Source organism: Scyliorhinus canicula, chromosome 18, assembly GCF_902713615.1.
Source record: "Scyliorhinus canicula chromosome 18, sScyCan1.1, whole genome shotgun sequence".
NCBI lineage: Eukaryota > Metazoa > Chordata > Chondrichthyes > Carcharhiniformes > Scyliorhinidae > Scyliorhinus > Scyliorhinus canicula.
In genome coordinates, this window is record NC_052163.1 from 130313442 (window position 1) to 130337107 (window position 23666).

General features: G+C 49.8%; 1 protein-coding gene across 4 annotated transcripts in view; it reads right to left on the minus strand.

The window, feature by feature from the left end:
- The window catches only part of LOC119953074 (rho GTPase-activating protein 45-like), a 220236-nt gene extending 198993 nt beyond the window's left edge, over positions 1 to 21243 (minus strand). For 2 of the 4 annotated variants that reach the window (XM_038776892.1, XM_038776891.1), the window contains exons 1-2: positions 20554 to 20914; positions 905 to 1247 (exon numbers count right to left, since the gene is read on the minus strand). In XM_038776892.1, the coding sequence (XP_038632820.1) occupies positions 905 to 1247; positions 20554 to 20679 (469 nt within the window). In that variant the 5' untranslated portion in view covers positions 20680 to 20914. Of the gene's footprint in view, positions 1 to 904; positions 1248 to 20553; positions 20915 to 20991 lie in introns of those variants that run through there. The other 2 variants (XM_038776895.1, XM_038776894.1) reach the window with 2 other exon arrangements.
- Between the last annotated feature and the right edge of the window lie 2423 nt (positions 21244 to 23666).

Sequence of the window (23666 nt, forward strand, 5' to 3'; positions counted from 1 at the left end):
TCAACCCTGCTCCTACTCCCATCCCCTCAACCTTGCCTATTATACACTATCCTCCCTCAACCCTGCTCCCACTCCCAACCCCTCAACCTTGCCTATTATACACTATCCTCCCTCAACCCTGCTCCCACTCCCAACCCCTCAACCTTGCCTATTATACACTATCCTTCCTCAACCCTGCTCCCACTCCCAACCCCTCAACCTTGCCTATTATACACTATCCTTCCTCAACCCTGCTCCCACTCCCAACCCCTCAACCTTGCCTATTATACACTATCCTCCCTCAACCCTGCTCCTACTCCCATCCCCTCAACCTTGCCTATTATACACTATCCTTCCTCAACCCTGCTCCCACTCCCAACCCCTCAACCTTGCCTATTATACACTATCCTCCCTCAACCCTGCTCCCACTCCCAACCCCTCAACCTTGCCTATTATACACTATCCTTCCTCAACCCTGCTCCCACTCCCAACCCCTCAACCTTGCCCATTATACACTAAGCTCCCTCAACCCCTCAACCTTGCCTATTATACACTATCCTCCCTCAACCCTGCTTCTACTCCCAACCCCTCGACCTTGCCTATCTTTCAAAGTCAGAATTACCCACAGCATGTTTATAAAGATCATGGAACTAACACCAGCAAATAGGCACTTTGCTTCCTTTCCCCACACCTCTTAGCAGGTACAGTATACTCATTGTAGATGTCGAGCACTGATCATTTTTCTTATTAAAATTCAAATTTCAAAAATCTAATCCTGCTAAGTAGTTTAAAGTGGCAATTGTACAATAGAAAGTGGGTTTATCTTCACCTTGCGGTCTCTAACTTCATTATATATGTCATTGTTGCCCATTGCCCAGCCCTGACATTCATGGTACTAGTACAATTTCTGAAGATTTCCACTTACCTTCCAGCACAATGTCCTTCAGTTTCTCCACCGTTTCAGCAAACCTCGCCACGTCAAATAGCAGCTGGTTGATCTCCTCCACCTCAGGACCCTCATAGCTTTCGGAACTGGTGTTACCGTACACTGGAGAGGCTCTGTACCCTTTGCTGTATCCCCATGTTCCAGAGCTAACCACTTGGAAACCAGCAGCACTGGAATGTCTACTCAGAGTGTTCGGCCTCTTGAGAGTGCAGACTGCACTGGGGCTACTGCTGAGCTTTGTCAAGGTTCCCACAGCAGACAGTTCAGATAATGTGCCAGTCTGTGAGGCAGGTACCTCAATGGCATCTTTACGAGGCAGCTCCTAAAAAATATAACAGGAAAGAATCATTTACTATGGTATTTGAAAGACTGGAAACCAATTAGGCACAAACAGGGTCAGCATGTTTCAATGTAAACCCGCACTTCCCAATCTGCATTCCTCTCTTTATCTTGAAAATTCACATCACTGCAATTTCCCATCATCATTTCCTCAGAGATGTAGATGCCATCCCCACTTCTCTGCTGTCACTAATGACAGAACACTAAACATTAAGTACTCTGTAACTAGTAATCCAGAGATGCAGACTTGCAGCGCCAAGAAACACATGGCTATAAAACGCCACCCGTGTTAGATAAGGGGCCTCAGCGGGAAATGTGCAGTCGAGGTCGCGCATAGTCCCGTTTATTGTACTGAGGAGCTCCACTCGCCGGAACTCCCCAATATAACCAGAAATCTGCAGCGAGAAATTTCAAAATGGCGTCCTGATCTTTGAGGTCCCCGACACGACCACCGATCCCCCCCCCCCCCCCCCCCCCCCAACGCCCCAGCCCCCTGGCCCCAGCCCCCTGGCCCCAATGCACATCCTCCAACACCTGGCAGGGCCCTCAGCCCAATCGCATCGATGCAAAAAATGCCAGCTTGGCACCATGGCAGTGCCACTTGGGTACCATGGCAGTGCCAGCTTGGCACCATGGCAGTGCCACTTGGGTACCATGGCAGTGCCAGCTTGGCACCATGGCAGTTTCACGCTGGTATCCAGATGGCACTGCCAAGGTGCCATTTTTGCCCATGCAAGATAGGGCCAGGGGTACCCTGGGTGGGTGTTGGGAGAGGGGAGCGCGACCCTCACAAAGTGTATTTGTGGTGGGGGAATAGGAATCAGCAATCGCTTTGGGGGGCCTCAGAGATCGGGATGCTATTCAATCTCTCGCTACATTGGGCAGGTCGGGTGAATGGAGCTCCCACTGTGCAGAATGATCTATGTGTGGCCACGGCCACACATTCCCCGTTTAGGCCCTTATTCAAAGTGAGTCGCGTTGAATAGCCACGTGTTTCTCATCACTGTGAGTACTGGGAAACATGCGGCTAAACGTGCTCGCTAGGGGACTTGTTCCTTTTTGGGAGAATCGCGGCCATAGAATCCATACAGGTCAGAAGGAGGCCATTTGGCCCATCGAGTCGTGCCTACCCTCCAAAGAGCACCCCACCCAGAGACCCTTATATTTTTATTACTTACAATGAAGCATATTCTTCAACCAATTATTGTGAAATATTTGATCTAGTTTTCCTTTTGGTTCTCATTCTTAATCCTGAAATCAAGTCCATCACCGTGAATAGTTTGGTAATAGGCACCTTGCCAATTCCCTCTCCCCTCGGTCAGTTCCCCACTGCTGGCTGGGGAAAGATCATGGACAAATCTTCTATAACACACTCAGTGAGACTCAATCGATCGCCAAAGGAAATATCATAGCAGGGTTCTCCCTTACCTGAAGCTAAATCAAGCAAAATTCCAGAACTACAGCAAACCTTTTGCCTTCTATTTGCCTTATTTTTTTTCCTTACAGTCGCTCAATTCCATTCTGGACAAAAGGTTCATCCAACACGTTCCCAGCAACACAAGTATTTTTTTAACTAGTGCTAACCATTCCACATTCCCATAAAACCCGTTGCTGTTTTGGGGGGCAATGCTCAGGATCCTACCCAAATTTACCAGAAAAATATTAATTCATCGGTTTCAGCTGCTTTTGCAACTGAGAGTGAAGCCATTACGAGGCGCGGGCAATCCTGGTGACATCGCCTTCTTTCCTTCGGGACGCAGGCCCAGTATTTAGTTCTTCGCAGACTGAAGACTATTCTATGTCTCTGATCGGGCCCAAGTGGCAGGAGTCAACATCTGCTTCCATGTGTTTTAAAATGATCAAATCAATCGTTAGATTGTCAGTTCTGTAACTGACTGGCCTTTGTAACTCTTTCTTAGCCAATTACACCCCCATTTTGGGAGATTGCTTCCACCACCAAAATAGATGCTGAGAGCTGAGCGGGAGGAAGACACGTGAAGGATTCAATATTTATTTTTAAAAGGAAAATGGTTAGTATATAAAGATTAGTCTAGACGAAATATCAAATAGAAAAATAATAGAAAGCAGGTTGGCTGGTCAATCGTGCAGAGTGGTCTGGTCTAAAATAATCGAAACCTGAAATAAAACATGGAAAAAGGGAAGACAGATGTAGGATCATTTATATTTAATTAAACTTACTTGTGTGTTTATTTTTGTCATTTAGGTTTAATATTAAAATAATACGGTTAGTCCTGTGTATCAGTGGTTTCATTATTTCAACACCACAATGTGCGTGAGCTAAAAGACATTTTTTTATTAATATGCAGCTTGAGAACTGGAATTTTGCTGGATGTCCCATCAGTTAAAGGGTTAAAGGTTGATTGCCCAAACTGCATTCCTCAGTCGCTGCCAGCAGTTTGCCAACAGGCTTCACACTTCAGCTCTTTTCAAAATGTAAAGAATACAACTGCGGTTTCTTGGGATCTTTAACTGGGTAGAAAGAGAAAGTGACAATTGATACTTCTCTGGATAAAAGTCGAGACACTGCAAATCTTTGTGAATATTGAACACACAGCAGAGCGAGTGCAGATTTATGCTATACTCCTGGGTTTGGCTGAAACCTGTCAGAAACATCTTCAATTAACTTTGAACTTGCACATTTGTTAGTAGCTCAGCTGGAATGACAGGGTCATTGACACTCATTTGCACCCTCCTGTTGGCACAGTCCGCCAGCCTCGACCCTCCTGTTGGCACAGTCCGCCAGCCTCGACCCTCCTGTTGGCACAGTCCGCCAGCCTCCACCCTCCTGTTGGCACAGTCCGCCAGCCTCCACCCTCCTGTTGGCACAGTCCGCGGACCTCGACCCTCCTGTTGGCACAGTCCGCCAGCCTCGACCCTCCTGTTGGCACAGTCCGCGAACCTCGACCCTCCTGTTGGCACAGTCCGCCAGCCTCGACCCTCCTGTTGGCACAGTCCGCGATCCTCGACCCTCCTGTTGGCACAGTCCGCCAGCCTCGACCCTCCTGTTGGCACAGTCCGCCAGCCTCGACCCTCCTGTTGGCACAGTCCGCCAGCCTCGACCCTCCTGTTGGCACAGTCCGCCAGCCTCGACCCTCCTGTTGGCACAGTCCGCCAGCCTCGACCCTCCTGTTGGCACAGTCCGCCTGCCTCGACCCTCCTGTTGGCACAGTCCGCCAGCCTCGACCCTCCTGTTGGCACAGTCCGCCAGCCTCGACCCTCCTGTTGGCACAGTCCGCCAGCCTCGATCCCGCTGTCAATGAGCAGCCAGAGTGTTGGGAACATGCTGGCACCGGCACGCCATCATTTACTCCGCTACCAGCAGCGTGAGGCGGAGAACTTTGCCCTAAATGTTCTCGCCGGGACTGAATAGCATGCGATTGGCGTTTATGTTGGGGCTGCTATTTATTAAGTGATTCAGGACATGTAAATGGGCCGGCACTCTGCCGCCAGGAATTGGAAGCATTTCTCGGTCCAGCGGGCGGTGTAACCTCTGGGGCCGGAATTAGAGCTGAAGAACCTGACAGGCTGGAGCTGCTTTAAGCACGCCACTCACTACACACTCATTCCAGCTACAAAGACGGCTCAGCGAAGACCTGTCCCCCGATAACGGGAATCCGAGATGGACCCACTGCTTGATGCCAATGAGGAGAGGAGGGACACCCTCTTCCCCAGGGAGGGCCGCATACTCCAGCCTGCCCTCCTGACCAGCGCCTGGGAGGAGGTAGCAGAGGCAGTCAGCGCTGCCAGCAACACCAGGAGAAGCTGCTGATCCTGAGGGATGGGGGTCACTGGTGAGGCCTCTGCCCTGAGAGGGGCAGTGTGTCAGGGAGGGTTCCCTAGGCTACGGTGCAGGGGTCCTCTGGTTAGGGTGAGTTCTGCTGTTCCCCTGCTTCCTCTGCTGTGGGGCTGTGCTTCTGGGGCGTGCCAGCACCTAATGGGCCAGTGATTGAGTTTGGCCATGCCCATCCCCTTGTTGATACCGCTGGAGTCTGAGTGTTTCCAGAGGGAAGCCTGGGTGGGCTCCCAGATGACCAGAGGCTCTGTGAACATTGCAGGACACAGTCAGCAGTGGGAGCAGCCGGGGATCTGTAAGCAGCAGCAAAGGGGGTGTGTTCAAATCCACAGACTGCAGCAATGGGGGTCTGAGCCAGGAAACCCCATCCCGAGGGAGACACCCCCCCCATCCCGAGGGGGACCCCCCCCCCATCCCGAGGGGGACACCCCCCCATCCCGAGGGGGAAACCCCCCATCCCGAGGGAGACACCCCCCCCATCCCGAGGGAGACACCCCCATCCCGAGGGAGACACCCCCCCCATCCCGAGGGGGAAACCCATCCCGAGGGGTACACCCCCCCATCCCGAGAGGGAAACCCCCCATACCGAGGGAGACACCCCCCCCATCCCGAGGGAGACACCCCCATCCCGAGGGGGACACCCCCCCATCCCGAGGGAGACCCCCCCCCATCCCGAGGGAGACACCCCCCCCCCATCCCGAGGGAGACACCCCCATCCCGAGGGGGACACCCCCCCATCCCGAGGGAGACCCCCCCCATCCCGAGGGAGACCCCCCCCCCCATCCCGAGGGAGACACCCTGAGTTCAACGTCTTGGCACCAAGTCATTCCCCACTCCCCCCCCAGCCCAGACCCCCCCCCCAGCCCAGACCCCCCCCAGCCCAGACTCCCCCCAGCCCAGACCCCCCCAGCCCAGACCCCCCCAGGCCAGACTCCCCCCCAGCCCAGACTCCCCCCCAGCCCAGACCCCCCCCAGCCCACACTCCCCCCCAGCCCAGACCCCCCCAGCCCAGACCCCCCCAGCCCAGACCCCCCCAGCCCAGACCCCCCAGCCCAGACCCCCCCCAGCCCAGACCCCCCCCAGCCCAGACGCCCCCCCAGCCCAGACTCCCCCCAGCCCAGACCCCCTCCAGCCCAGACCCCCCCAGCCCAGACCCCCCCCAGCCCAGACCCCCCCCAGCCCAGACCCCCCCAGCCCAGACCCCCCCAGCCCAGACCCCCCCCAGCCCAGACCCCCCCAGCCCAGACTCCCCCCCAGCCCAGACCCCTCCCCAGCCCAGACTCCCCCCCCAGCCCAGACTCCCCCCCAGCCCAGACTCCCCCCCAGCCCAGACCCCCCCAGCCCAGACCCCCCCCAGCCCAGACCCCCCCAGCCCAGACCCCCCCCAGCCCAGACCCCCAGCCCAGACCCCCCATCCCAGACCCCCCCATCCCATACTCCCCCAGCCCATACCCCCCCCAGCCCATACCCCCCCAGCCCATACCCCCCCAGCCCATACCCCCCCAGCCCATACCCCCCCCAGCCCATACTCCCCCCCAGCCCATACTCCCCCCCAGCCCATACTCTCCCCCAGCCCATACTCCCCCCCCAGCCCATACCCCTCCCCAGCCCATACTCCCCCCCAGCCCATACTCTCCCCCAGCCCATACTCTCCCCCAGCCCATACCCCCCCCATCCCATACCCCCCCCATCCCACACCCCCCCCAGCCCACACTCCCCCCCATCCCAGACTCCCCCCCAGCCCAGACTCCACCCCCATCCCAGACTCCCCCCCCAGCCCAGACCCCTCCCCAGCCCAGACTCCCCCCCAGCCCATACTCCCCCCCAGCCCATACTCTCCCCCCCAGCCCATACCCCCCCAGCCCATACCCCCCCCCAGCCCATACCCCCCCAGCCCAGACCCCCCCCAGCCCAGACCCCCCCAGCCCAGACTCCCCCAGCCCAGACCCCCCCAGCCCAGACCCCCCCAGCCCAGACCCCCCAGCCCAGACCCCCCCCCAGCCCAGACCCCCCCCCAGCCCAGACTCCCCCCCCCAGCCCAGACTGCCCCCCCAGCCCAGACTCGCCCCCCCCAGCCCAGACTCTCCCCCCCCAGCCCAGACCCCCCCCCCCCCCCCCCCCCCAGCCCAGGCTGCCCCCCAGCAGAAAGCCTGACAATTTTTGGGAGTTCTTGAGAATGTTTAAAACCTCGGCAGCCATCGCACCCAGTCCCCGCTTGTAATAATAATAATAATCGTTATTAGTGTCACAAGTAGGCTTACATTAACACTGCAATGAAGTTACTGTGAAAATCCCCTCGTCGCCACATTCCGGCGCCTGTTCGGGTACAGGGAGGGGGAATTCAGAATGTCCAATTCACCTGACAGCACGTCTTTCAGGACTGTGGGAGGAAACCGGAGCACCCGGAGGAAACCCACACAGACACAGGGAGAACGTGCAGACTCCACACAGACAGTGACCCAAGCGGGGAATCGAACCCGGGACCCTGGCGCTGTGAAGCGACAGTGCTAACGACGGCGCCATTTAGGACTGGTTCACACAAACATGGAACAGGCATAACGGCACCTGAGGGGTTTCCCAGGCCATCGGATGCCCCTGGCTGGGCAGGATAGTACCCTGGCACTCCTGCTGCCACCTATGCACCCTGGCAGCACTAACTTGGCACTGCCATGGTACCTGGGTGGCACTGCCAGGCTGGCAGGAGTATTGCCCAACTGGCAGTACCAAGTTGACCAGGTGCCTGGTTGCCCTTGCCAGGAATCGGGCCAGGGGGTGCCTTACCCTTATGAGGTGGAATGATGAGGGGCTCAAGGACCCCATAACATATAAGTTGGGGTGGCCGGAAGCCGCTGTAGGACGGTCAGGGCAGCATTTATAAATGGTGCCCCCATCCCGTCAGTGCAGCAAATTAAGGTAAGTGCGGCCTTGGTGGAGCGTTCCACGACAAGGCCAAAAAAGCAAAGTCCCGTTTGATAGCGGGGTCGTTGTTGGCGCTGCAGGCGCCGGGAAACATCCCGCAAAACACGCCCAAAACCGCAGTCTGGTTTTCTCCCATTAAATTATTATCCCATTATTTCTGAAAAGGTGAAGAACTCGTAACATGGTGCAATGCTTCATCTTTTTATTTAACATTCATTCTGCAATTGGAAAGTCCTCTCTGGTTGTCGGAATCCATTGTCACAGGATTGACAGAGGATCTGTGTATATTAGGGATCGGAGGCCCTCCCATGGAAGCTTCCTGTTGGCTGGTGATGCTGGATGTGTGAATCTTACTCTCATTCTCTGTGTGTGCCAAGCCTATTATGGGGTCTCCAAGTTTCACTTGCATTCCCAGTAAGTAAATATTTATGTTAATGGCTCTCAAACCCTAAGCACCTGAGCTGATAGGTCGAAAATTCCACAAATTGAGCACCCATCTTTCCAAATTTCCTCCCACTTCTCTTGAGGATGTTGACCCACGATGGTGAATGATTTCAGGAGTGCCAGCTACCTCGGTACTCCCCGAAACGGATACTCTTTATGTAGACCATGAGTACAAGGCATCTTTTCAGCCCATCAGAGTAGGCCCAATCTCGACTTCAACCAATATCCATGCAGCAAGGCTCATTCGACGTTAATCATAACTGTAATGTATTTTCTCCCGCCCTAGTCAGTTGGCACTGAGCCCAGTTTTGATGCTCCCATTATTACCCCAACTAAGATCGGCTAACTTGGCACAGAGAGACTGAATGGGGAACATGCCTGGTCCATATGGCTCAGAACCAGAGCTGATGGTTCTCTTAGCCATTGGAGAGCTGAAGATCCCATCATCTTAAAGAGTTTTTATTTAAAGTTACACCCAGTCACACTTCACCATCACTTTCCCATTGCCATGTGTGCTCTGCATTTTTGTATTTTCATCCTCATGTGGTTTGGCAGCTGTGATAATGTTGTTCACATTTCCACAGCTGTAATGTTGCAACACCGTAGTGACGGTTTTCTCCTCTGTTCCTGTTTTCAAAAGTGCAGAAAAATATTTTAAAATACAATTTTTGAAAGTGAACTAAGAGTCAAATATTTGGTGCCTTCAGATATATTGGCCAAACCTCACTCATGATGTTAAGTAACGCACCCCTTCTAACCAGCACCAATTGCCAAGTTCACCTCAAACGTCAACACAGGAAATATATTTCACAAAGAGACATTTTATATCTCTCAATCATCCACAAATATACTGCACAATAATGTAAGTTACTGGTTTTTAATTTCTGACCTACAGCTAATATTGTTGCTTAAATAAATCTCACGCGAGCCCACCTCTTTGTTAAAAATTTGTTCTGCAAATGGACTTTTCTCTCTTTTATTTTCATAACATTAAATTGCCTGTAAAAGAGAATGATGTCCAGGCGTGAACTATTTTCAGTGTAGCGGCACCTTCCTCCAGCTCTGAACCTTTCACATTGCAATGTGCCCCTGGGATTCACATTCCGAAATGGAAGTTTTGCTGATCCTTGTTCAATATAATGAGAGTCAGTCGCATCAGCACCGATCAGAAATGTTGCCCAAGCACCTCTTGTCCTGATTTCCTTTCGCTAGCTTTTCCAGTCCAGAAAACTTCTACCAATCTCAGGCAACATAGATCATAAATAAAAGCAAAATACTTTGGAAGCTGGAAATCTGAAATAAAAACAGGGGGGGGCTGGATTCCTTTGGGAGACGAAGTCGCCACGCCTTGTGTGAAAACGATGGATAACAGGGAGGTAGCGGAAAGGTCGCAGCTCTCGCCGCCGATACGGCTCTCAGCACATCGGGTTCCATGGCCGCACATGCGCAAGGTGGCAGCCTGCAGCCGTGCTTCATAGCGGACGCAGCCCGCGGACCCGGACCGCAAAAATAGTGCCCCCTTCGGCCGTTCGGGTGCCCTGGACCATCCGCCCACAGTGCCCTCAGCCCCGTATGAAGCCCCTCCTGCCAGGGGATCGGCCCTCCCGAGGGCACCGGACTGAGTCCGCAGCTGCCACGCGAGGTTCCCGGAAGGTGTGAGCACATGTAACCGTCACCGTCGGGAACTCGGTCAGACGGGGTCGGGTGGCGGAGAATCCGGCCCAGCAAGTATTGGATAAACTCCGCAGGTTTGGCAGCTGGACAGAAAAACAATTAACTCTTGAATCTAAATGACCCTTAGACAGAGCAATTCTATATAGATGGATCATTTAGAGGCGAAACGTTAACTCGATTTCTCAATCCTGTTGCCAGACCTGCTGACTTTATCCAGCATTTTCTGTTTTTATTTTGGATCCTGAATATATAGGGCGGGATTTTCCATCCATCCCGCCGTGTGTTTCATGGCGACGGGAGTCGGCCTGTCATTGGCCAGTGGCAGGACCTTCTGATCCTGCTGTTGTGAATGGGATTTCCTATTGAATGCACCCTCGCCCCCGGGAAACCCGCTGTGGGGGTACTCTGTCAGGGGAATAAATGTCACCAGGGGCTGGTTTAGCTCACTCGGCTAAATCGCTGGCTTTTAAAGCAGACCAAGCAGGCCAGCAGCACGGTTCGATTCCCGTACCAGCCTCCCCGGACAGGCGCTGGAATGTGGCGACTAGGGGCTTTTCACAGTAACTTCATTGAAGCCTACTCGTGACAATAAGCGATTTTCATTTCATTTCAGTGTGACCGGCTGGAAAACCCAGCCCTTTGTGCAGTGTTTGTGAGAAGATTCTGATGATCATTTATTTGAAGTGTTTATCCCAGAGGAAGCTTCTGTCTAAAGATCCAAATCTATTTCACATTTAAAGAGGACAAAATTATAGATCACAGCAGGGAGTGAATTACTCATAACGGTAAATTCCTCCAAAGATTCCATTTTTGTTGGAAAATTCTACTCATCTTTAAATGTAATTTCTTGATCATTTCATGATCAGGAAACAGCAAAGTGACAAACAGTTCGTTCCCTTAAAAGGTGTCAACTGTGCTTCTGTGTATCAAACCCAGTGTGTGCGCTTGATAGATCTCGATTTCCTGCCTCAGTGCACCTTGATGTAACATTGGCTTTCGGTATTTCATTTCATCGCACATTGTCGCAAAGTTCACACCAATTCTACTGGACAAAATTGCACACACACTCAACAGCTTCTAAAACATTATGCAGCGTCCAAAAACCTAGCAAACGTGATGTTATTTCTATTAATCTATAAAAAGTGAAGACAAGTTACTATTTTTCAATGAGTGGTGCAGAGAGAGCCCACATGCCTTCACGTGTAACAGAGGGGAAATCAGCTAAAGCTACAAAAGTGTGAAGGGGAAATATTCAATTGTTGAAGGCGCTGATTGGTGAAAGAGGAGGCAAGTTGTCTTGGAAGGTTTGAGGGGTGACTTTTGGCAGCTCCTTCAGGCCGTTAAACAACCTCTGAGGTGCCAAAATGGGATTTTCAGATAAAACACCATTTCACCCACGTTTAGTGCAAGAGACCATCTGAATAAAAGGAGTTGAAGATTGATCTACAAATGGCTGCCTACATGGCACGCTGGTGCAGTGGTTAGCGCTGCTGCCTCACGGCGCCGAGGTCCCAGGTTCAGTCCCGGCCCCAGGTCACTGTCTGTGTGGAGTTTACACATTCTCCCCGTGTCTGCGTGGGTTTTGCCCCCACAACACAAAGATGTGCTGAATAAGTGGGTTGGCCACGCTAAATTGCCACTTTATTTGTAAAAAGTGAATTGCGTACTTGTGGTGAATGTAACTTAGTAATTCACACTGTATTTACCAATACCATTGTAAGCGCAATAGCGTTATCCGACCACTAGGGGGAATAGCTCTGGGAATGCTCAGGAGTTTGTACAGGGCTCCACCCTTGGCTCCGCCCATGACTCCTCCCCCTGGACTGCTGAATAAATACTCTTGTCCAGAGCCAGCCTGCAGATCATCGAGGGTTCAACGGGTAACAGGCTGGCTCTGTTGTAAGTAGATTAAAACCACTGCTCATATCTTAAAGCATGTGTTTAGTGAATTGATGGTTCCATCAATACTCTCAATTGATTTTTTTAGAAAAGAATGACTGCCTAGAAAGGTGTAAGAGGTTGATTGTCACTTCAATCACCTGCTCACCCTCATTAACAAGGCTGCGAGTCATTTTAATGGATGCTCTTCAACCAAGACCTCCTCCCAATAGCGACGTGCTGACTGAGAGTAAACAAATCAATGTTAGAATGCCAAGTGCCACTGAAAGGTAATTCACCTTTTACTGTTTACTTGCTGCTAGAGGTTTGAAGACAATTTTTGAAATAATTGGCTGTCTTTCTGGGGGACGTTGTTCTTTTTAATAAATTTACAGTACCCAATTAATTTTTTCCAATTAAGGGGCAATTCAATTCACCGACCCTGCACACCTTTCGGATTGTGGGGGTGAGACCCACGCAGACACGGGGAGAATGTCAAAACTCCACACGGTCAGTGACCCAGAGCCGGGATCGAACCTGGGACCTCAGTGCCGTGAGACAGCTGTGCTAACCACTGCACCACCATGCTGCCCCTGGGGAACTTTGTTGAGGCTTCACCAACACTCTTTCAACAATTATTTCGGAAATTCTCTGATCACTTCAATAATAATAATCTTTATTCGTGTCACAAGTAGGCTTACATTAACACTGCAATGAAGTTACTGTGTAAATCCCCTAGTCGCCACACTCCGGCGCCTGTTCGGATACACAGAGGGAGAATTCAGAATGTCCAATTCACCTGACAGCTCGTCTTTCGGGACTTGTGGGAGGAAACAGGAGGAAACCCACACAGGAAATCCACGCAGACACAGGGAAAACGTGCAGACTCTGCACAGACAGCGATCCAATCCGGGAATCGAACCTGGGACCCTGGCGCTGTGAAGCAACAGTGCTAACCACTGTGCTACCGTGCCGCCCTAAAAGTACCGAAAAGGAGTGTGCCGTGAGTAGAGTAGGGGGATATTGAGACAGGTCCATGCGTGAACAGAGCCGTGGTTTGCACTATGTTTAATTTGTAATTTGTGTGTTGACTTCTTTTTGTTTTTGTACTGTACAATGTCACTTTTTCTATATGCCTAAAATACCTCAATAAAATTGTTTGTTAAAAAAAAAGGAGCGTGCCGTGAATTTTTTAAAAATTCATTCATGGGATGTGGCAATCTCAGGCTGTGCCAGCATCTATTGTCCATCCCTAATTGGCCTTGAAAGAACAGTGAAGAGTCAACCACATTGCTGTGGGTCTGGAGTCATGTGAAGGCCAGAACAGGCAAGGATGGCAGATTTCCTTCCCTAAAGGACATTAGTGAGACAAATGGGTTTTTAGAACAATCAACAATGGTTTCATGGTCATTATTAGACTTTTAATTCCATATTGTTATTGAATTTAAATTACACAACCTGCCATGCTAGGATTTGAACCTGGGATCCTAGACCATTACTCTGGGCCGCTGGATTACTAATCCAGTGACAATACCACTATGCCACCACTTCCCCCCTAGACTGTAGCACACTGGGTAGCACAGTTGCTTCACAGCGCCAGGGTACCAGGTTCGATTCCCGGCTTGGGTCACTGTCTGTGTGGAGTCTGCACGTCCTCCCTGTGTCTGGGTTTCCTCCGGGTGCTCCAGTTTCCTCCCGCAAGTCCCGAAAGACTTGCTTGCTAGGCGAATTGGACATTCTGAATTCTTCCTCAGTGTACCCGAACAGGCGCCGGAGTGTGGTGACTAGGGGCTTTTCACAGTAATTTCATTGCAGTGTTAATGTAAGGCTACTTGTGACAATAAAGATTATTATTATTCGGGAGAGATGAGGAGAAAGGCAATGCTTGGTCCTGGGAAACTTGCTGTGAGTTCCCCCTCTAACCCCCCTCTGCCATGCCTCATGGTCCGCAGAGGGAATGGGGAGGAGGACATGAGACCAGACAGGACAACACCAAAAGGAATAGGAGAGACAGGAAGGTGATGGGACCTGTTCCACACTCTGGTAAAATCATGTTGAGATAGAAGAGCAGCCATCATCTAGTTGAATGGTAGCAGGCCTGAGGGGCTGAATGGCCTGATCAGGTTCCTCTATCCCAGGGGTGGGCAAACTTTTCCGTGCAAGGGCCACATTCAGAAATTCACAATTTTAAAGGGCCGCATAATATATTAAGTAAAATAATTACTTCACCCGGTTATGATTCTGGGCGCCTCATATGGAACATAGAACAGTACAGCACAGAACAGGCCCTTCGGCCCTCGACATTGTGCCGAGCAATGATCACCCTACTCAAGTCAACGTATCCACCCTATACCAGTAAGTAACCCAACAGCCCCCCCCATTAACCTTTAAAAAAAATAATAAAAAATTTAAAAAAAAAAAATTTTTTTTTTTTAAATTTGTTTTTTTTAAAATGACTTGGTGGGCCGCATAAAGACCTTTGGCGGGCCGCATGCGGCCCGCGGGCTGTAGTTTGCCCACCCCTGCTCTATCCTATGTTCCTATTTGCATCTTAAAACAGGCGAACAGTCTGCGTGGGTTTCGCCCCCACAACCCAAAAATGTGCAGAGTAGGTGGATTGGCCACGCTAAATTGCCCCTTAATTGGAAAAAATAATTGGGTAATCTAAATTAATAAAAAAAAACAATCTCTGTCCATTCACAGAATATAGCGCTCGGTATCAAACGGCAAAAAACAGCTGTTGAAAATAAATCAAAATTATCCCATTTAAAAAAAAACAGGCGAACAGAATAATCCCAAAGTTCCCTTAACAATCAGTTTTCCACATCCAACCTCTTGCACTGCCTCAGATCACAGAGCCTTTCTGTCCAATCCAGAGCCAGCAGCTCTTCACCTTGTCATATTGTTACATTCTGATACTCGCCTTCTTCCAGGTCATGCTTGCATCTTCCTTCCCGATTCCCTCTCCGTCAATGACAATATTCTACCATCTCCTAAAATGCCAAAGTGTTACTCCCAGCTTCTCTCCTATCTCCATGCCCCCCTGCTCCCAGCACCAACATCAGCCTTGCCTTGATTCATCTCTCCATTCCATCTCCATTTCCCTCCCCAACCCCCCTCTTCTCTTATTGCTGTTTCTTTCTATCCTTTCCTCTTCATTGCCACCCATTTTCCCATCCAATTCTTCTCTCCTTTCCATCTTAATTTACTCATATTTCATTACCATCCATTTTTCCTTTCTCTACTCTTCATTGCCACAGATTTCCTTCTTCTCTTTCCCTTCGTTGTGACTTTAACTCAAGTCTTACTGCAAAGAAAAAAGGACTGCAAGGCACAGAGCATTGTCCCGTTCATCTACAGGGGCCAGAATCTCCCAATCAGCATGAAACGAGAAACAGCACTGCTGTAAAATCATGTCAATTTGGTAATATTTATTTGTATTGTCTCATAAAATGTAGGGGTCCCTACTGAACATTTGCGCAGGATCCCTGCAAGGTGAACATTATTCTTGCTTCTGCCTTTGAAAGCTGTGGGCCTCCTTAATACCTTCAAATGAGATCCTGTAACCTAGTTTATGATACATTATTCAACTGGGGCAGATATATAGAATGGTAGTTTCTCCCTCCCCAAATGCTACTCCAGTGGTACCTCTAAGAGCTGTAGGAATATAGAAAAGAATATGTTCAGTTGTGTGGAAAATTAGAAAATCGAAGTTAAAGGAGAAGGTAGATATGCAGGTTAATGATGAGGAATTTAAATGAGTTGAAGGGACCGAGGGCTCAGCAGAAGTTAGTAAAGTTTCAGAACATGGAATAGAAGCGAGAGTATGGAAAGCGGCAGGAATCTAACTTCAGGCAGAGCAAAAAATGCGACAACTATGAGAAGGGAGGTGGTCAATGCAGGACTGAGGGTGTTGTACCTAAATGCAGTATACAAAACATGGTAAATGAGCTTATCATGCATATTGAAATCGGCCGGTACGATGTTGTGGGCATCACAGAGACGTGGCTGCAAGGGGATCAGGAGACCCAGGGGGCAGAGGTCAGTGCAGTGACCATCACTAAGGAGAAGGTTCTGGGGAAACTGGAAGGTCTGAAGGTGGATAAGTCACCTGGACCGGATGGACTACACCCCAGGGTTCCAAAGGAGATAGCTGAGGAGATTGTGAGGGCATTGGTGGTGATTTTTCAGGAATCACTGGAGGCAGTGAGGATCCCTGAGGATTGGGAAGTGGCCAGTGTAACACTGCTGTTTAAGAAGGCAGGGAGGCAAAAATGGGAAATTGTAGGCCGGTTAGCCTGACTTCGGTTGTTGGTGAGATTTTAGAGTCCATTATTAAGGATGAGATTACGGAGTACTTAACAATAATAATAATCTTTATTGTCACAAGTAGGCTTACATTAACACTACAATGACGTTACTGTGAAAAACCCCTAGTCGCCACATTCTGGCGCCTGTTCGGGTACACTGAGGGCGAATTCAGAATGTCCAATCCACCTAACAGCACGTCTTTCGGGGCTTGTGGGAGCAAACCGGAGCACCCGGAGGAAACCCACGCAGGCACAGGGAGAACATGCAGACTCCGCACAGACAGTGACCCAACCCGGGAATCGAACCTGGGACCCTGGATCTGTGAAGCATCAGTGCTAGCCACTGTGCTACTGTGCCGCTCAGCAAGTGCGTGATAACATAGGGCTGAGTCAGCACAGCTTCGTCAATGGGAGGCCATACCTGACAAATCTGTTAGAATCTTTGAGGAGGTAATGAGTAAGTTAGACAAAGGAGAACCAGTGGACATGATTTATTTAGATGTCTGGAAGACCTTTGACAAGGTGCCATATAGCAGGTTAATAAATAAGATGTCGGGGTGTTTGGGGCAAGGTACTGACATGTATAGAGGATTGGCTGACTGGCAGAAGGCAGAGAGTGGGGATAAAGGGGTCTTTTTCAGGATGGCAGCTGGTGACTAATGGTATTCCTCAGGGGTCAGTATTGGGGCCACAACTATTCAAGATATACATTAATGATCTGGAAGAAGGAACTAAAGGCACTGTTGCTAAATTTGCAGATGATATAAAGATAGAGGGACAGGTAGTATTGAGCAAGTGGGGAGGCTGCAGAAGGTCTTGGACAGGCTGGGAGAGTGGGCAAAGAAGTGGCAGATGGAATACAATGTGGAAAAGTGTGAGGTTATGCACTTTGGAAGGAGGAATGGAGGCATAGACTATTTTCTAAATGGGGAAATGCTTCGGAAATCAGAAGCACAAAGGGACTTGGGAGTCCTTGTTCACGATTCTCTTAAGGTTAATGTTCAGGTTCAGTCGGCAGTTCGAAGGAAAATGCAATGTTAGCATTCATTTCAAGAGGGCTGGAATACAAGACCAGGGATGTACTTCTGAGGCTGTATAAGGCTCTGGTCAGACCCCATTTGGAGTATTGTGAGCAGTTTTGTGCCAGGAAGGATGTTCTGGCCTAGGAGGGGGTCCATAGAACATTCACAAGAATGATCCCTGGAATGGAGGGCGGTTAAGAACTCTGGGTCTGTACTCGTTGGAGTTTAGAAGGATGAGGTGGGATCTTATTGAAACTTACAGGATACTGCGAGGCCTGGATAGAGTGGACGTGGAGGGGATATTTCCACCAGTGGGAAAAACTAGAACCAGAGGACACCATCTCAGACTAAAGGAACGATCCTTTAAAACCGAGATGAGGAGGAATTTCTTCAGCCAGAGGCTGGTGAATCTGTGGAACTCTTTGCTGCAGAAGGCTGTGGAGGCCAAATCACTGAGTGTCTTTAAGACAGAGATAGATATGTTCTTGATTAATAATGGGATCAAGGGTCATAGGGAGAAGGCAGGAGAATGGGGATGAGAAACATATCAGCCATGATTGAATGGCGGAGCAGACTCGATGGGCCGAATAGCAGCCAGACAACATAGGTACAAAAATGCTTAGGGATACACAGTGATTAGCACTGCTGCCTCACAGTGCCAGTGACCTGGGTTCAATTCCGACCTTGGGTGACTGTATGGATTTTGACCGTTCTCCCCGTGACTGCGTGGGTTTCCTCCGGGTGCTCCGGTTTCCTCCCACAGTCCGAAGATGTGCAGGTTAGGTGGATTGGCCATGATAAATTGCCCCTGAGTGTCCAATGATATGCAAGTTAGGTAGGGGATAGGGAGGGGGGAGTGGGCCTGTAGACTTAATGGGCCGAATGGACTCCTGCTGCACTGTAGGCCTCTATGATTCTAATAACCTCACCCCCCCCCCCCCCACATTTTCCACCCCTTTCCTTGTTCTACATATGCCAGAGGTTGTCCCTTACCTCATCCCAGTAACTGTTCTTTTGCATGTGGCTACAGAATGCGTGTTGGATGTCATTTTGGGTGTGAAGGGATGAGAGGCCTGACCCTGTTCCGATGTGATTCGCACTTTCCAAAGGGAGTCACATGAGAGTGATCAGCAGCCAGAACTGTGACTGACCTCCCCCTTCCAAAAACAATTCCCATTCAAATACATAAGAGGAAGGGAATTCATTCAAAAAACTTATCTAAAGCGGTTTAATGCCCCGATGCGCCACTTTTTATTTTCCATCTAAATTGTCTACTTATGTCTGCCATTTTGTTTATTTTTCTGAGTTTCTATGATCTGTTTCTATGTAGCTGTAAATGTTTGTCATCTTTAATATTCTGCACCATCTTAACAAATTCAATCAACATCAGAAATGCTTGCTTTTCTTCAAATTATCATTTGAGAGGGAAATGTCAGTGCTGGAGGATTTGGGGCATCATCAAATGGTGTTAGCTGAAGGGTTAAGCTCCGAACATATTCTTCTGACAATTACCTTAGTCTCAAATTAAAGATAGCGCCTCTCCTGAAGCAGTGATCCACCTTTACGTCCCGTGTGCTGGTATTTTCTGGTCGGTCTTAATTCGGGTTTGTAATGCAGTGTCAGCCATGGGGAATACATTTGTGCTTCAGGAGCGGCATCAAAGCTGGTCACACTGTTCTTTATAAAGCTGATTTAGTGAGAGTGCAGAAAGCCCCCCTATCACTGGACCACAAACTCCAGGTTCAAATCCGCCCCCACTTATTGGCCACGGTGGGAGTGTTTAGAACACAGATTAAGGAGCTGATTCTGTTTCCACCACTTCCCCACTATTCCCCAAAGGGGGCAAAAAACCCGTGATCATGCAAAGTTACACTTTTTAAAAATGTAAGAGTGTGTAACTATGACAGGTGGCCTCATTCTTCAACTCCAAATTCAACTACTGATGTTTTCCAGTAAGAATAATATTCAAAAGGAAGAATCTAATCTAAATTTTCCCTCTCTCAGAAGTACTCATCCAGATGGTCACACAGCCCAACTTCAGACATTATTCAGTAAAGCAGGAATATATAAAGGTAAGGTGCTAAACTCCATAAAACCGCATCCTCCTCCCACTGGCAAACAATTCCCCTTCACACATATCCGATAAAATTACAACTATTACAAGCAATAAAAAAAGCAGACATGAAATCTGCTTGTGCAAATAATAATCTTGTCATAATTTCCCTGCTGTCTGTTGTTAGCTTATTAGAGCAAAGACCCACGTTGAGATGGTAATGTGATGAGAGCTTAAATCTACTTCCTCCCACAGTTCATATCTGAAACTTGTTTCCTTCCCCTTTAGTAAATACTATAGCTCATAACAGCTTAAAGAAATAAATATAAAGTATATGATAAACAGAGTCAAGATTCCTGACACAGGAAAACAGTTACTTATGTGAAGGCTTTTTAAAACATGGATTGCATTACCACACCATTTACGTCGCTGAATTGACTTTTCAGTTTTTTTTTAATAAATTTAGATTAGCCAATTATTTTTCCAATTAAGGGGCAATTTAGTGTGACCAATCCACCTACTCTGCACATTTTTGGGTTGTGGGGGCGAAACCCACGCAGACACGGGGAGAATGTGCAAACTCCACACGGACAGTGACCCAGAGCCGGGATCGAACCTGGGACCTCAGCGCCGTGAGGCAGCTGTGCTAACCACTAGGCCACCGTGCTGCCCTTGACTTTTCAGTTTTACTAAACTTTATAAACTGTCGCCCAAACACTTGCATTGCACAAAATGTAGAGAAAATGCAAAAGAAACAATGACTTTGAAAATGCAACTTCTGAACTGACGCCACCTATTTTTGTGCCAACTACAGGAATCCCGATGTCTGTCGATGCCACATGTACCGTGCCATTGGCTAATGGTGAAACATCACCTGGTGGGGTGTAAAAATCTTGCCAGGTGAACTGGCTGATTTCCAGGCTTAAGCTGAACTGGTCCCTGAAGTGGTATTGCTCACTGTAACATAGCTGTGGCAGCACTGTGACAAGATATCACCTTCAGGGAACATCCAGGGGCAGGTGAAGCTGCCCAGAGATATTCAATATCGATATTCACATCACAGAGTTACTAATAAAATATTAAATAGAGTGAAATAGAGTGTGGGAGGGGTGGGGGGGGGGGGGATTACTGAGCCCTCCTGTTACAAAGTTATCTCCCAAATGTCTTCTACCTACCGTTAGCCATACCTTTGGGCGGTTGGGAAGCAGGTCCAGGCCAGATTTGGATCTGCCTTTCTTGCCCCTCAGTCCGATGGTGTAGGGACTGTAACTGCTTTTGCCAGCGCTCCGCTTGCTCAGCATCCTGGTGACAGGTTGGTCCTGTTCTGATAGTCTGGACCTGTCTGGATGCTTCTCAAACTCTAACTGAGAGTAACTGGCCAGGACCCCCTGTCCCACTCACAGGAGGGGCAGCTCAGACAGAACAGCCCAAATATCCAAAGGCTGTCATTTCCATCAAGTGGAGGAAAAGTTTGTGCTGAGTGAGCAATGCAGCCAATTCTCCACTTTCCGCCCAGAAACTGCCCTTTCCCTCCCAGCTAAATGTTTTGCAACCTCCCCGTAGATCATTTAAATACATTTGTTCTGAAGCAGAGAGGATGCTTTGCGACTTACAGATGTGATGTGCGGTACAGGACTTCCTGTTCTGTTCTTCTTAGATATTGAAGGCGTTTTCATTAATTCCCTTTTCTTGCGAGAGAACATTTTCTCTGCCAACAACAAATGTATCTCTTTAGAAAAAAAAGACACCCCCCACACACCGTCCCTGCCAATCCTGGGGGAATCCTGCCCCAGCGCCAGCGATTCTTCACAAACTCTCTCTCGCTTCTTTTACTCCATCCAAAGTTGGAGTGGAACCGCAGCGATTTGTCAATGTGCACAGAATCTGCTAACCACATTCCCCACTCTCCTCTCTCTCTCTCACAGCAGCATGTGACAGACAGCCTCTCTCACCATTGGCTTCTCAAAGCTGTAACATGCATTAACCTGACATTTCCTTCCATTTACTGCACCTCATGCTGGGCTGCCAGGTACCTGGGTTACCCAGGGGGGTACCCACCCCCACCCCCCCACACACACACACAGTTACCCCTCCTGCAGCCACCCAGTGTACCTGTACTACACACACCTGGAGCACAGTAAGAAGTCTTACAACACCAGGTTAAAATCCAACAGGTTTGTTTCAAATCACTAGCTTTCGGAGCGCTGCTCCTTCCTCGGGTCCGGAGCATTTAGCTGCACTCCGAAAGCTAGTGATTCAAAACCAACCTGTTGGACTTTAACCTGGTGTTGTAAGACTTCTTACTGTGCTCACCCCAGTCCAACGCCGGCATCTCCACACCATTCTGGAGGATGGCAGGACTCCACATTCAGGACCCAGGCACACAACAAAATAGGAGGCCATTCAGCCCATCACCGCTGTGCTGACTCTTTGAACCAGTTGTTCCACTAATCCCACTCCCTTGTACCTTCCCCAATACCTTTACAACAAATTCCTCTTTCCTTGCAGAGCTCCCAATCTCCTGTGGGGCAATCCTAATGTTAATGTTTCCAACCACACAGTTTAACATCTTGCTCCCCACGAAGCTGTTTTTGCTCAAAAGTAACTGAGGCACAGGTAGATCCCAAGTTTGATTCCCCACTCTGTTGAGTTCAGCATGCAGAATGTTTGGAGTTCCTCAAATAGGCAAAGGAAACTTCAGCCACATTTTAATATAATAATATTCCTTATTAGTGTCACAAGTAGGTTTACATTAACACTGCAATGAAGTTACTGTGAAAATCCCCTAGTCGCCACACTCCGTCGCCTGTTCAGGTACACAGAGGGAGAATTCAGACTGTCCAATTCACCTAACAGCACGTCTTTCGGGACTTGTGGGAGGAAACCGGAGCACCCGGAGGAAACCCACGCAGACACGGGGAGAACGGGCCGATTCCGCACAGACAGTGACCCAAGCCGGAATCATCAAGGGCTGGATTCTCTGATTTTGAGGCTATGTCCCCACTCTGGTGTGGGAACGGTGGCATTTTACAACAGAACAAATGGCATAAAATGGCCACCGATCCTCTGTTTGGCTGCGTGCTAGCAGGGAGACAGCGTAGATCACCCGGCTCTAGCTGCTGATACAACCCGGAGAATTAGCGGGTCTGTGGCTGTGCATGCGCACGGCGGCGGACTGCAGCGGCCGCATTGTGCTACATGGCGCTGGCCGCTCGCGGACCTGACCCACAAAATAGCTCGCGGGCCACAGACCACCCCCACACAGTGCCCCCAGCCCCTGATAATGTCCCCCCTGCCCGCGGATCTGTTCTCCCCCGACTGTGGCAGCGCTGGACTGAGTCCGCAGCCACCACACCGAGTTCCCGACGGATGACAACACACGCGGCTAATGCCGTCGGGAACCTGGCCGGTCGGGGGTCGAGCATCGGGGGTAGGCGTGGGCCACCCATTTCACCTCCCTACCACAATCTAGTGACCCCCCTCTTTTTTTTATAAACATTTTATTGAGGTATTTATGAAATGAAAATGAATGAAAATCACTTATTGTCACGAGTAGGCTTCAATGAAGTTACTGTGAAAAGCCCCTAGTCGCCACATTCCGGCTCCTGTTACGGGGTTTACAACAACAAAATAAACATAGTGCAAAAGCCGTCTTCCTCCCTTACAGGTCCCACCTTTACTAACTCTACTCCCCTATTCTAAACTAAGCTAACTCCCAACACACCCCCCCCCCCCCTCTCCCCCCAGCCCCCAACTTCTGCTGACGGTTAGTTTTCCACAAAGAAGTCGACGAACGGCTGCCACCTCCGGGTGAACCCTAACATTGACCCTTTCAGGGCGAACTTAATTTTCTCCAAACAGAGAAAGCTAGCCATGTCCGATAGCCAGGTCTCCGACTTCGGGGGCTTTGAGTCCCTCCAAGCTAATAGTATCCGTCTCCGGGCTACCAGGGAAGCAAAGGCCAGAACGTCTGCCTCTTTCTCCTCCTGGATTCCCGGGTCTTCCGACACTCCGAAAACCGCCACCCTCTGGACTCGGTGCCACCCTTGTTTTTAACACCTTGGACATGTCCGCAAACCCCAGCCAGAATCCCCTGAGCTTCGGTCATTTCCTGAACATATGGACATGGTTCACAGGTCCTCCCGCACACCTTGCGCACCTGTCTTCCACCCCAAAGAACCTGCTCATCCGGGCCACTGTCATGTGGGTCCAGTGAACGACCTTGAATTGTATCAGGCTGAGCCTGGCACATGTTGTGGACGCGTTGACTCTACTCAACGCATCCGCC